General features: G+C 48.5%; 1 protein-coding gene across 4 annotated transcripts in view; it reads left to right on the top strand.

Annotated features, from left to right (window-relative positions):
* Positions 1-14,364, top strand: part of CTPS1 (CTP synthase 1) — a 35,010-nt gene extending 20,646 nt beyond the window's left edge. For 2 of the 4 annotated variants that reach the window (XM_070404995.1, XM_070404998.1), the window contains exons 8-19: positions 1,465-1,616; positions 2,649-2,781; positions 4,013-4,101; positions 4,895-4,989; positions 5,655-5,717; positions 7,609-7,652; positions 9,178-9,274; positions 10,593-10,648; positions 10,741-10,837; positions 11,396-11,540; positions 12,059-12,145; positions 13,499-14,364. In XM_070404995.1, coding sequence (XP_070261096.1) covers positions 1,465-1,616; positions 2,649-2,781; positions 4,013-4,101; positions 4,895-4,989; positions 5,655-5,717; positions 7,609-7,652; positions 9,178-9,274; positions 10,593-10,648; positions 10,741-10,837; positions 11,396-11,540; positions 12,059-12,143 — 1,056 coding nt within the window. In that variant the 3' untranslated portion in view covers positions 12,144-12,145; positions 13,499-14,364. Of the gene's footprint in view, positions 1-1,464; positions 1,617-2,648; positions 2,782-4,012; positions 4,102-4,894; positions 4,990-5,654; positions 5,718-7,608; positions 7,653-9,177; positions 9,275-10,592; positions 10,649-10,740; positions 10,838-11,395; positions 11,541-12,058; positions 12,151-13,495 lie in introns of all 4 variants that reach the window. The other 2 variants (XM_070404997.1, XM_070404996.1) reach the window with 2 other exon arrangements.

The raw sequence follows: 14,364 nt of genomic DNA, 5'->3' as shown, positions 1-14,364 counted from the left end.
GGTGTTTTTTGCTTCTTCGCATTTCAAATCTTTGACTTGATTCTTGTGCTCCTCTGGTCTGCTATTGGGTGTCTGTATAATATTCTTTATTTCAGTCCATGCATGCTTAATTTCCAGTTGGTTCTTTATCATAGCATCGAGGGTCTCATTAGTTTTCGTGAGGCTCTCTTCAAGTCTATTGGCTGCTTCTAGCACATTATTGCAAGCCCTCAAAATTGCGTTTTTTAGCTCTATATCCTCCATTCCTGTCATGTTTTTTTGTCTCCGCATTTTTTATGCTTTCTTGGTGCACCCCCTTGTGGTCTTTGTGCGCAGTCTTGTTCTAGTTGAGCCTTGATTGTTGTAGTTAATACTAGAGGGATTTGACCACCAGGCCGACTGACTGTGAGAATCAGCTGCGTCTGCCGGTCTGCCGGTGGGAAAACCTGTCCTCTGGAGAGGTGCTAATCTAGCCTTTGCCTGAGGCGATCCAGCAAATGGCTCTGCGCAGGCCTTGGGCGGGGCAGGATCAGCAGGGCGGGTGGAGGGAGTAGTTATGGCTGCTCTCAGTCCCGTTCCCAGAGGCTCTGCTTCTCAGAACCCCAGCAAGGGCTGCAAACCTCGGAGAGAAAGCTGCCCTCACGTTTCAACTGATGCCAGACAATTCCACTTCTCCCGTTTGAGTCTGAGTCCCTAGAGACTCGCCCGGATCTGGAGCTCAGAGTCTGAGACTCCCTCCTGATTGAAAACGACAACCGCGCCCTCAGCCACCAGCCCGCGCCGCACGCGCACCTCGGTACCTTTATATTTTCCACACTGCGCCTCCTCTGAGCCTTGGAATGCTGTTGTCTTTTCTTCTCGTTGAAGAGTCTCTCCTCTGCCAGCCTTCCTGTGGTTCTGGGTGATGTCCGTTCCGTCTTTTAGTTGTATTTGTGAAGTGGTTGTGTGCGGCAGCAATCTCAGGTGTTTACCTATGCTGCCATCTTGGTCTTCCATGACTTTCTTTTTTAAACAACATTTGTAGTTTAGTTTGTGATTTTTTTTTTTTTTTAAGATATTTGTATCCACCCAGCTATTGTGGCTCAGTGGTTGAGCATCGACTTAAGAACCAGGAGGTCACTGTTCGATTCTTGGTCAGGGCACATGTTGGGGTTGTTGGTTCAATCCCCTGTAGGAGGCATGAAGGCAGCTGATCAATGATTCTCTCTCATCATTGATGTTTTTATCTCTCCCTCTCCCTTCCTCTCTGAAATCAATAAAAATAAATTATGTAAAATATATTTGTGTCCATGTTTATAAGAAATTAGTCACTATTTTTTAATTCTTCTTGAGTTAATTGGTTTTGGTAATTTATATCTTTCTAAAAAAATGCCCTTTTTTCTCTCAAATTTAGTTATTTTCTCAAGGTCAGGTAGCTAGTAGGAGCTGTCAGCCCAGTTAGCTTTTGTTTGTTTTGTAAAATAACCTTTGCTGCTTTTTAAACAGGTGATCTGTGTCCACGATGTCTCGTCCATCTACCGAGTCCCGTTGTTATTAGAGGAGCAGGGGGTTGTAGATTATTTTCTTCGAAGACTTGACCTTCCTATCGAGAGGCAGCCACGAAGAATGCTGATGAAGTGGAAAGAGATGGCCGACAGGTTTGCTTCATAAGAAGGAGTTGGGAATTCTAGCCTATTTCTTTTTTTTTAGGGGCTCGGGGAATTCAGCTCTTACTTGTGCTATCAACTCATGTTAGAAAAGGTTATAAATGGTAAGGAGCATTAAGAAAGGCTCTCAGCCTTCATGTAGTTGTATCATGGACAAGGAAGTCCTGGTGGACTTGGCCTAGGTCCCAGGTCACAAGTGAGTTCAGATTACACACTGACACCCTTGTCTCTGGTCGACTAGAAACTCAACAGGGACCTGGTGGCAGTGGGTTAGTACCCAAGGCCCACACCGATGACTGGCGAGGCTGGAACACTCCTGGGTAGCATCCCAGATACCTGAGCTGGGCTTGGGAACATGTCACTCACCCTACACCAGAAGAGGATCAGCAGGGAAGTCAGTCTTCTCCTGCTACCACGTTGAAAACTCCCCACTCCTCCCGAGGCGGTGTGGTGCTCACATCTCACGCCCCGCCCAGAGCACTGGGTGTAGTAAGCACGTGGGAGGGGAGCCACTCATCCCACTGCGGTGATATTTTCATTTTGACATTTTCCCTTTCAGTCTTTGTAGCTACAAAAATGGCGCACAGTTTTAGGACTTTTTTTATAAAATATTATAAATACTTTTGCTCTGTTGCTGATTACACTTTATCATGTAATGAATATGGACTATTGTGTGGGTGTCCTATAATATATTTGACTCTACCCTTCATCACACATTAACCCTTGTGAAGTGTTGGTCCTTTTTTTTGTCCTTTGGGATTTTAATTTTTTGTAAAACAATGTGTGTGAGATTTTGAAGCCATCTCTTTGTAACGGCTTCTAAAATCCCATGTTCTTAAAAAGCCAGCCACATTGATCTGAAAGTTATTTGCTCTTTACTGCTGGGTACATAGGACTCAGGTAATAGCTGCTGCCAGTAAGTTCTTCCCAGACTTGTTTTTCTTCTCTTTCAAAAGGAATTTAGGTCTCGTGGTCATATGTACATTCTAAATATTCTGTGGTTTCTTGACCTCTGATTGATAGATACGACCGCTTGCTGGAGACCTGCTCTATTGCCCTTGTGGGCAAGTACACTAAGTTCTCAGACTCCTACGCCTCTGTCATTAAAGCCCTGGAGCATTCCGCACTGGCCATCAACCACAAGTTGGACATCAAGGTGAGGAGGGTGGCACTGCAGCAAGGCATGACCAGGGAGGCTGTCTGCAGGCCATAAATGCTGTGTATCTGCTTTATATTTTTGAAGCTCAGAATTTATTTTTAGGATTAAAAAGATTTATGGTGGGCCCCTGGCTTTGAGAGAACAGTAGAGCATTTTCAGGAAATAATGAAGGGAGAAGTGGTCAGAGTAGAAGCTGAGAGACAGTGAATGCTTGGATCTGAATATCAAGCAACCAAGTAAAATTGCCCCAAGCGGGTGGGGGAGCCCTGCTGGCCAGAGGCACTTTGCACAATTGCTGGTACCAGTTACCCCGTCTGTGAAGTGGGAATGCTGATATCCACCACATAGAGCTGGGAGGTTTCTCCAAAATATGTGTCTAGTCACTGAGTCAGTGCTTGGAACGGGGGCAGCACCCAGTAAATAGTAGTTACCTGCTCTGCTCTGCTCTGCTCTGTGACATGGTGGGCAGAAGCCGAGCGGTGGACTGTCAGGCATGGCCACTGCCTGTCTCCTTGAGGTGGTAGAGTGTCGGGGTCCATGGATTCCAGAGCCACACAGCCAGGGCTCAGATTCTGCCTCCCTCGCTTACAAGATGTGTGACTCCAGGCAAGTTACTTAACCCTCTTTGTGCCTCAGTTTCCTCTCCTTTGTGCCTTAGTACCTTCCTCATAGGACTATTATAAGAATTAAATGAGTTCATATAAAGTGCTTAGTACTGTGCCTGGCATAGAGGAAGTACTGTTTGTTAGCTCTTTGGGAAAACCTTGCACCTGTCCCTTTTATACGTTTTCCCCAGCTGGAGCAGGTGTCCTCACCAGCGACACGGGGCTTTGCCTGTTTCTCCAGGTGTTTCCCAGGGTGATAGTTTGCTTTGTGCTGGTGAACAGATTCCTGTAGAACGACCTATTCCATGTTCTTACAGAATTATGGGATTTCATTACACTGCCTGACTTACATTTGCTAGTTCTTTGCATCACTCATTTGTTCTGTCCACGTGGAGCTGGTCTGTGCCTCTCCTGTGTTAGATGGTGGAGGTGAAAGGTGACTAGAAAGTCAGGGAGGTCTCTCAGGTGTGATTGGGAGGATTTGAAAGTAAAGTGTCATTTTTAAACTACTTTAAAATTGAGAAAGATGGGGCATTGATAAAACTGTTCAGAAATTATGAAAGATCAGTTCACGGCTCTGGCATCATGAGCCTGCTTCTTTTCTCCTGTCTGACCGCGCCCAGTACATCGATTCCACGGACTTGGAGCCGAGCACCTTGCAGGAGGAGCCTGTGCGCTACCACGAGGCCTGGCAGAAGCTCTGCAGCGCTCAGTGAGTAGCTCTGCCCTTGGCTTTCAGGGGCCTTGGGTTGCGTCCGTGGGCAAAGTGCTGTGCTTTCATGTGCTGGTGGTCAATCTGCTTGTTTAAATGTCTGTTGAAGAGACTGCATACCGGATGATGTAAACCTTACCAAAATACAGCTCCTCCGTGTCGTTGGAGCTGAAGAGAACTTGTTCTAGTTTTATTGCATCTGTTGGTGAAGCTTAACTTGAAGATTTTCATCCAGAAGATATGATTAGTATCTGTTGGTAGAGTCTTATAAGTAGTTTGTTTTCAGCAGCTGCTATTTATAATCATAAAACATGAGCAAGACTTTCTAGTTCACCAGCAGAATTGAGTGTTACGGGGCCATGTAGCTGTGGCTGAGACCCCAGGTCAGTGTGGCACTCAGGCTGACCGGGAAAGGTCCCTTCCTACTTGGGGAGCACAGTGAGCCCAGAGGGGGGGGGAATGCGTTTATATGAATACAGATTAAAAATCAGGAAAGAGGCTGTGCCTGGGACAAATACTGTGTGGTAGCAGTATTACAACTTCGTCTGCCATCTTTTTTTACTTGTTGGCACTTAGTACCGTCACTGAGAAAAGTCCGTGGTTTTGTGTGTGTTTTCTAAGTTCTTAGGGTTTCCATTCAGCTCGTTGGCAGCCTGAAATCACAGACATAGCCCAGTAGCAAAGTGTATGGGTAACTTCATGGCTTCTGGGTCTTGGAACTGGCCCGTGGGTGGTCACTGCAAGCTGGACTGGTGGGAGGGGTCACCGTGCTGTGCTCTCTTCTCTTGAACAGCGGAGTGCTGGTTCCAGGGGGATTTGGTATTCGAGGGACGGAAGGGAAAATCCAAGCTATCTCCTGGGCTCGGAAGCAGAAGAAGCCTTTTCTGGGTAAGAAGTAGAAAAGAGCACAAGAAAGGTGCCTGTAGCCTGTGAGTGAAACGGGATCTCCAGACCCAAACACAGGTGCCGTCTTTCCAGTTAGCAACTCAAGTCCAAGCCTCTTTGGTTCTGTGTGGGAGAAATTCAAACCCTCCTTTAAAATGAGAAGTTAAACTTGTGAGTTGCATGTAGATGTCACGGAACTTTCAAAGAATGAAGTGTCAGTTAGGAAATCTTGTTTATTTACTGACCTTGGCTTTAGGCAGGACTTGGGGAACTATGTTCCATCCTCACTTGAGGCACCAGTTGACTAAGTAAGCGAAGTGATCTGGGATGCTTCCTCTGCTGTAAATTTCAGGAATTTTCAACTTGACCAATTATAAGTGGGAACTGAGTAAAAGGGGGGAGGAAAACTTGACTTTTCAAAGTACTGAATAGAATATTGGAATTGAATAACTTCTGAAACCTGGAGTCTTTACATACACTCAGGTCCAGTTTTTAGAATCCGATGCAGATACAGCATAGCAAGGGGGCTTGCTCATAGCAGGAAGTTCAGAGAGTTTGTGGTTGGAATGCTGGGTACAAGCAGGACACAGCCCCAGGCAGGCTGTGGGAAATGTGGGAATGTCACCTTTTCCATGGAGCTTCATTCCTGTTTCTCTCCCACCTGCAAGGCGTGTGCTTAGGAATGCAGTTGGCAGTGGTTGAATTTTCAAGAAATGTGCTGGGATGGCAAGGTAAGTGTCTGCTTAAAAGCTTTTTACATCCCTGGAGGGCACAAAGCCTGGTGCCTATTGGGTCACTGGGAGCCGTGGAGAAGGACAGGCCCGCCCGGGCTCTCAGTACCTCTTGGGGTGCATGAACGGGGACGTTTATTGAGGGAAAGCAGGGCCTCCTCCAAGCGAAACCCCAGGAAGGAGGGAGCCCAGCTGAGCAAGCTCTCTGTCCCAGCACTTCCTGTTCTGGAGATCCTCACACTTTATCACCATGGCCATCGCCCTGACCTAGTGTCCAGTGAGAGAACTCTGGCCTGTGTGAGGCTGTGCAGTTTTTATGAACTTGAGCTGGTTAGACCAGGGCTCCACCTGACTTTATCATTTATTATGGGTGATTCTAGGCACATTCCTTAGCCTTTTGGGGCCTCTGTTACTACTATAAAATGGGTTAATAATGATATCCACTTCACATGGCTGTAACTAGTAAATGAAGTTATACGTAAATAGTCCCAGCACAGGGCCTGGCAAATGGGAAATAATCATGTCACCTCTGTGCCTGGCTAAGGGTATCACCGTGTCCAGACCATCCCCAAACTGGTGGCTTCCAACACAGTGGTTTATTTCCCAGTATTGTGTGAGGTGACTGCTTTCCTCTCCGTGCAGCGTGGCTGAGATCACCCTGCCCTGCCCTGCCCTCAGCTCTGCCCAGCAGGGTCATCGCAAAGATCTCTCCCCGCGGCAGCTTATCAGTCACTAATTCAAGCCGAGCTTCCTCACGGCATGGAGACAGACTGGCTTCCACAATGACAAGCCGACTGTGCAAGCCCCTGTCAAGCTTGCTGATGTCTGTGGCCAAGCCCAGAGTCTTTGAGAGGTGCAGGGGGTGGAGGAGAACAACCTCGCGATGTGAATACTGGGGGTGTGGTTCATTGGGGCCACCCTTGGGAGAGTCTGCCACACCCCAGCTGACAGATACTAGGTTTTCAGAAAGACTTTATGAGTTCTAAGAAAAATAAAGCAACGTGAAGGAATGAACAAGTGGTCTGGCTTTACAAAGTACTTGTGGTTCTCCTGTGGCCAGCTCGCTGTTAGCAGGCTGATCTCAGTTCACATTTCTTCTGAGCTAAGGGGATGGTGGCTCATTTTTGTTGGGAGCGTGCCCTTAGGTTCTGGCTTCTGAGCTGGCGGGCACTGTCTTACTCCCCACCGCCCTAGAGCTTGCCCTCTGGGCACCGTCGACCCTCCTGCCACCACTGGGCTTCCCAGGTGGGTGAGTGACCTGGTGAGGAGCTGTCCTTCAATTGAGTCCTGGCCTTGGTTTGGGCACAGCAGGGGGAGATGCCCTGCATATTCAATAGAACGAACAGACACACAGAACCTGGAGCTCAGTGCGTTTCCTTTTAGTCTTTAGTGGTTTTGCTTATGGTTAGATGGTAAGTTCAGTAAAGGATAGAAATGTTACTTGGGTTTTGAAATCAGGTAATTTCTGATTTAGCTATTGAGTGAGGCAGTTGAGTAGGGCCTGGTATAAGATGCTGAGCACGAAAGAGATAGTACTTGCCCATCTTAGAAAGAGACAGTCTGAAACAAAAAGTGAAAAAAAAAGTTGAGATTATAGTATACGAACCTCATAAGGATGTGTTATCTAAATAAAGATTATTTATGTCATTGGTTTCCATGTCCCCATTTTGTACAGCTTTGACCTCCTCCAGAGGGTTACAGATGTAATGCAAAAAATGCATTTGTGTGTTTATTTTATAACTTTGAAATGCTGTCCCTAGTTATTGTTCTAATCACTGAATGACTTTAAACTGAAGAGGGAAATTGTGATTCAGAGCTTAGGAATCAAACTTTTAAACAATCAGATTTGCTTGTAATTATTTTCATAACACAAATGTTTTTTATTTTTCAGATGCCAATTCTACAGAGTTCAACCCCAATACCAGTCATCCTGTGGTAAGTCCAGTGTTTGCGTCTCACCAGGGCCTACATGGTGTGGAAGGGACACTGATGGAAGATGATGTTTAGAGACAGGAAATGAGACCACTTAGGTCCATCCCAAAGTCCCTAAGGTCCTGCCTTTCAGATCCACTGGATAGGAAGGAGTTTCTTTTTCATTGTGTGATTTCTCACTGCTCTTCCATTTTGCCACAAAAAGTTTTAAGGATAGGGACCACCCTAGCCAATTAGGGGGGGGCGGGGGTCCTGATTAATTCTCCATCCCCACTCCCCTTAGCTCCCAGGAGGGCTTTATAATAATACTGATATGAGCCCTGATTGGTTTGGCTCAGTGGCTAGAGCGCCGGCCTGCAGACTGAAGGGTCCCGGGTTCAATTCCAGTCAAGGGCATGTACCTTGGTTGCGGGCACATCCCCAGTGGGGGGTGTGCAGTAGGCAGCTGGTCGATGTTTCTCTCTCATCGGTGTTTCTAATTCTCTATCCCTCTCCCTTCCTCTCTGTAAAAAATCAATAAAATATATTTTTTAAAAAATAACAATACTGATATGAAACACTTAGGGCACTTATTATTGTGCTAGGCATTGTTCACTGCTTCATACAGGGGTGGACAAAAGTAAGTTTACAGTTGCTCGTGTGGAAAAATCTGTAATACAAGAGTAATAATATAAAAATAAACTTCACATACAACTGTAAACCCATTTTTGCCCACCCCTGTATATTGATTGATTCACTTAATTCCCAACAACCCTGGGAATATCATTAAAGAACTGGAATACAGTACTGATTTGTGTAATGGTGACCAGAGCCCTTTGAGATGCATACTCGTGTGACATCTCCTTCCAGAGGAGCGTGGCTCCGGGGCGAGGGACAGTGCCTTACTGGTCTGAATCCCTAGCCCCAGGCGCAGGCCTGCAAAGCTCTTGATCTCAAGGCACTTCCACGGCATCCCTGTATGCTTGTTGACCTGAACTTGAACTTTGCTAACACTAAGACCTCAGGAGGAGAAAAACAAAGGTTTTGAAATGTGGGGGTGGAGGAGGAGCAGGGCACAGAGAGGTCAGTCGGTGGACAGAGGAGCACGGGACTGAGCGGTGGACTGACTGTCAGGTCTGGGGCCCTCGCCGCTCTGTTCTGCAGGCGCTCACTAAGCTGTCGGGGCTTGGTGAACCCTAGACGAGCACCCTTGCCTCTGACAGCTCAGCGGTCTCGTGGAGCAGGAGGGAGCGTGTGATAGCATCCCTGCCTGGTGTACTTGGGCTGTTAGTCCTCGTGAGACCTGCTGCAGCCCAGCAGCACTTGGGTCCACAGTGCTGGGCGCGGGAATGGCTCATGAGGGCAGTGGGAAGATTCAGCCCACACCCAGTGAAGGTTAGAATGATTCCTGGGGGCGTTTCTCCCTGTGACAAACGTCTCTTAGCAGGAACGGCTGGGGAGTCGGAGCCTCCAGGCTCATGTCACTCAGTGCGGCGGTCTGTCTAACGGAAGCAGAGTTTGGAGAGCGTGCTTGTTTTTCATCCTCCAGGTCATAGACATGCCAGAGCACAATCCTGGGCAGATGGGCGGCACCATGCGGCTGGGCAAGAGGAGAACCCTGTTTCAGACCAAGAACTCCGTCATGAGTAAGCGCTGCCCCACTGGCGGCCTTCGGCTCGGCACCTGCAGGACGTGTGTCTTGGGGAGGGGGGCGGGGGGGTGCTGGGCTCTGGCGCTTTTGATTCTGTTCTTGCTTTAGAAGTTCCTTTCCTTTCCCAGTCATGCACTTCTAGGATGCACTGAAGCAGGCAGAGCCACGGTGTGGGTCTTAGGAAGGTCACAGGCAGTGCAGCCAGGACCAGGGGGGTCTTGGGTGTGGACCAGTCACCAGAATGAGGCAGTTAGGTGAAATCCACTGTAACCTCTTCCTTTCCTATATTGTGAGGTTGAACCATGTGGAATTGTCCCACAAAAATGGCGGTTTCATAAAGTTCAATATAAATAGATTTAATTTTAAAAGTACTAGCAGGTGCTAAAGATTTAGGGAAAATTTGGGGAGGAAAATATTTAACACTTGGAGTGTGGGAAACGAGTTAAGTCGGCTCGCGTGAATTGCGCGTACTCCGCGGGAGCCGTCTTTAACTCGGTTCATATAGATTTGCGGTGGAGTGCGGGAAACGTGTAAACTCGGGCCGATTGTAACTGCGTATTACCAAATATTTGTTTGTAATCCACCCTTTTGGTGGATGGAACAAAACCAAAAGACAGAGCCATCTTATATTTTGGCGGGAAATTCACCCGCACTCCAAGTGTTAAGACAGTGAAGATGTCATTTTCCTGCCCACTGGGGCAGTCTGCCTGCACATATTAGCAGAGGCAGCTCTGTGTGTCTGGGGATTCAGCAGCGCAGAGTTTGAGTCACCTGAGTAGGCGACCCTTCAGTCCCCCCTCTCTAACGTGCTGGGACTCGGGGCTCCACCTGGCAGCCCGCGTGGGTTTGTAAAGCGGCACTTGCAGGTGCAGCGCTTGTTCCCGGGGAGCCAGCCGGGCTGAGGAGCTCTGACAGCTGTGAGTTAACCTCACAGTGCTGGCCCCACGGTCACCTGTGTAGCTCCTCAGACATCTCTCAGGGCTTCGGATGTTTGGGGCCTCCTGATTCGTCTTCCAAGGTAGTTTGCTCAGGTGGGAGGGTGGTGGTGAAGTCTGTTTCTGTTGCAGTTTGTCTCCATGTGGTCAGAATGTCAGAGCCCAAACTCAGCCTAAATTGCTGCTGCGAGCGGGTGGCTTAGGTGGCAGGGGAATCAGAAATAATCTTCAAAAGGCCCAGGTGATAAAAGGCGTGGATGATAAAAGTGGAAAGCAGGATGTGGTTGTGAATAGATTTTGTGTGTGTGTGTGAAATCAGAATTCTCTACATCCGCATGGTTTTGGTTTTGGTTATTTGTTTGTTTGTTTTTTTGCCAGGGAAACTCTACGGAGATTCAGATTACTTGGAAGAGAGGCACCGCCACAGATTTGAGGTGAGGAATTGAGTTTTGTGACTTTTAAATTTTTCTCCTTTCTGTTGCTTTGGAGACAGTAAGCTGAGAAATTAGTCTTCATTCTTCAACAGGTGAATCCAGTCTTGAAAAAGTGTTTGGAGGAGCAAGGCTTAAAGTTTGTTGGCCAAGATGTTGGAGGAGAGAGAATGGAAATTGTGGAGTTGGAAGGTGATTACTTGGGGTGTTGTATTTAATGGAAAACATAGTACGGTTTTCTTGGCACGTGGGGAAACACAAACGTGTTAGTTGCTGCCCTTGACCTAACAGAATTAGGAAGCAGCACTGTCTTGGGAGGTGGGGGGTCTTGGCAACGGAGGTGCCTGGAGCCCAGGGACACAGGGCCCACGGACGGCTCTGTGCCAGGGCCTCCTGCAGGCAGCCATTCCAGCTCTGGCCTCGGTGCCTCCTTCTCCCGGATAGGAGCTTGAACTCTGTCCTTGGGCCCCCTCTGATCTAATGTGACCTGTGACTCAACCCTTCAGACATCTGGGGAGCCAGGGACAGGCCCCGGAGAGGAGGTGCCTTCAGCCAGGAGGCTGACACGGGCAGGGGAGACGGCATCTGCTCCCATGACTTGTGGGTACTTTAACCCGGGTTCCAGTCAAGACACTGTTTCAAATAATTGTAGGGTCTGTGCAAATGTGAAACATTTAACAAGATTTTGTCTCTAATACATGTGATGTGCACATGCATGATGAAGCTGTTTCTTGCATGTTTCTGTTTCAGATCATCCCTTTTTTGTTGGCGTTCAGTACCACCCTGAGTTCCTGTCCAGACCCATCAAGCCATCCCCGCCGTACTTTGGCCTCCTCCTGGCCTCCGTGGGGCGGCTCCCGCATTACCTCCAGAAGGGCTGCAGGCTCTCGCCCAGGTCGGGTCACCTTCCTCGGCCTTCAGTGGTCGTGGTTCCACGCAGCAGCATCACCCCCTGGTGATAAGCCGAGCCCAGGAGCCGGGCTGGGGGCTCCTTCTCACAGGGACCTGCGGTGACCTGTCGTCCCTGGGTTTTCTCAGGCTGCCTGTGTGCCGCCCATGACCTACCCCAGCACTGCCGAGTCCCCCACCTGTAGCATCAGGGTTCCAGGATTCCAGTTCCAAGTAGGACCCTGTGGTCCAAGGGGAACTGTCATTTTCCCCCGGGTGTCGGCTGTAGTTGTTGGCCACTGTGCACCTTAATCCAGAACCAATTGGTCACCCTGGGTTGGGGCCTACGGTATCGTGACTGCAGCAGAGTTCAAATGTGTACCTTTGTAACTAGAAGCTCTGCAGCTGAATACGTGATGCAGTAGAGTCCTTCTGGAGTGTCCTATGGGCACCGTGCTTACAGAAGCAGGGAAGTGAGGTGAGTTTTTGGCGGGAGATGATGAGTAAACCGTCTGAATTCTACAGGGACACCTACAGTGACAGAAGCGGAAGCAGCTCCCCTGACTCTGAGATCACTGAATTGAAGTTTCCATCCATAAATCATGACTGATGGTAATGTATGTGCTATTTTTAAGCTTTAGGTTTTTATTGTTTGTTTTTGTAATGGTGATTACATTAGAATTATTAGAATATCATGAGTTTAGTGTTAAAATTTTTATCTGCCAGAGAATGAAAATGGTACGGTCAGTGTGGGCATCAAGTGGGTGAGACCCCTCCAAGTACTGCTCTGCCCCAGTACGTGCAGTTACACACCTGCTCTGGGGACTCCAGTGGGGGACACCAGTCACTGAGCAGTTGTCTCCTTATGGATTGCTACCGTCAGGTGCTAATCTGACTAAATCTGGGAGGACAGGATTCTTAGCCTTCGATATTTCATGTTTCCATAAACTTGGAGATCTTGACGGAGGTGACAGATGATGTGACAACATGGTAATTGTCATTTTTGCAGAGCCTCATGCCTTCATGAGGAAATGCTATAATATTGATACATGTGATACCTTTATGTTGATTGCTGCTTATTCTGGAGATCCCTTAAAATCCAAATAATTATTGAGCGAACTTTGAATGTTTGTCTTTGTAGTGACAGGACTTGTAATTATATAAAGTATCGTAGATGTGGGCACTGCCATGAAGTGTATGAAGTCCTGCTAAGATGACTGAGCAAACTGTCAGCAAATACAGGCTGCTGCTGACGGTACCAGAGGGGGTTAGGGTGTCAGGCAGGAATCCGGGGTCTAAAGGAGAACAGGGATGTGGCCTGGTCCCATGCGGCAGGGGTTCCCATCACAGATAAGATGAGCAGCTGAGCTCCTGCACCCTTGCCCTCAGTAGCAGTGGGCCCCTGCACTGCGCAGACCTGGTCGAGGGGGCACACGGCTGTTGCCGTCTGCCTTGGCTGATTAGCCACCTGAATGAGGTGGGCCGGGAGAGAAGTAGGCTCGTGCTGGGGGGAGGCGGTGGTTGCTTTCTCTGCAGGTGAGCGTGTAGCCCAGATGGCCTGGCCGGTGCTCTCCGGCGGACAGTGTGCTGAGGCTGACAGGCTAAAAACTGCCCCAGGAGAAAGGAGACTGGAACAGGAAGGGGTAGATATTTGGTCAGTTACCTGGCATTCTAACTGCTCCCTCACTGGAGAGCTCAGTCCGTGGCACTCTTAACGGCTGGATGCTCTGAAGAGTGCTTGTATTGGGGCAGATGTAGAGGTCCCTCTAAGATCTTGAAAACGTGTGGTTCTATAGGAATGATACACTTAGCTGGTAATTATTCATGTCAGGCTCCTACCACTGACTTCCATGAAAAACAGACATAGTTGACCATAGCAGCTGACTCCAAATTCTGACTTTTCTACTTTAACAATGCATACGTCATGTAATTGCTAATTGTCTTTTGTTTGTTTGTTTTAAGCAGGGGTGATTCTTCAAGAGAGCCTTCAGACTTCGGGAGTTTACAGCTTGATTTTACACTCGGCTTTTGACACTTCCTTTAAATTATGTTTTTATTAAGAATATTTTATTATGGGGAAGGGTATTGGGAAGACTGTGACCTGCATGTCCCATCATGTGTATCGGCTCCTGCACGGTGGCTGCCTGGTGTTGACACTCCCCTTTTCAGCCCCAGCCTCAGACGGGAGGCGGGACATCCGGGCAGGAGCGGTGACAGGGCAGCTGGAGTGCCCGCCAAGCGCCTGTTTCTGCAGCCACCTGAGTCGCTGTGGATTTGAGTGTGTGGCCTCTCGCTTCCCCAGGGAGGCCTAGACCATTCTCAAGAGTGCCGCATGCCCTTGGTGCGCCCAGAGGGTAACTTTAGCTAATGCTTACACCCTTGGTGCTGGTGACCTACGGGTGCTGCCAAGAGCAGTGAAACCAGAAACGAAGCCTTGGCACTGCCCCACCTGGGGACTCTCAGTGCCAACTGTGGCTGGGACTCGCTGTCCAAGGGACAGTCAGTTTGATGTCACATGAACGGCAGGAAGTCTGTGTCTCTCTGCAGCGTGATTTGAGAATCCCTGTCCTCTGGCTGGGCGTCTCCTGGGGCTGGGAAGCGCTCCTTGCATCAAGGGGTCGCTCAAAAAAGAACAGAGCCTCTAAGACCCTCTCACATATCAACAGCTTTGCTCGAGGGACTTCTTCCTTCCGGGATGGTGTTACTGCAGTTGAAAGGCAATATGAAAATCTATTTTCTTTACATGATGTAACAATGGGCACAGCTGTGTGCCCCTTATATTCTGGCTGGACTTGGTGTAAACTCTAACTTAAGAAATAAATAATGCAGAA

This window comes from Myotis yumanensis, unplaced genomic scaffold (assembly GCF_028538775.1).
Source record: "Myotis yumanensis isolate MYYU_CA2020_CCGP unplaced genomic scaffold, mMyoYum1.0.hap1 SCAF_2, whole genome shotgun sequence".
NCBI classification, from domain to species: domain Eukaryota; kingdom Metazoa; phylum Chordata; class Mammalia; order Chiroptera; family Vespertilionidae; genus Myotis; species Myotis yumanensis.
The sequence above is the reverse complement of the archived record's forward strand: the minus strand, read 5'-3'. Positions and strand labels throughout refer to the sequence as shown.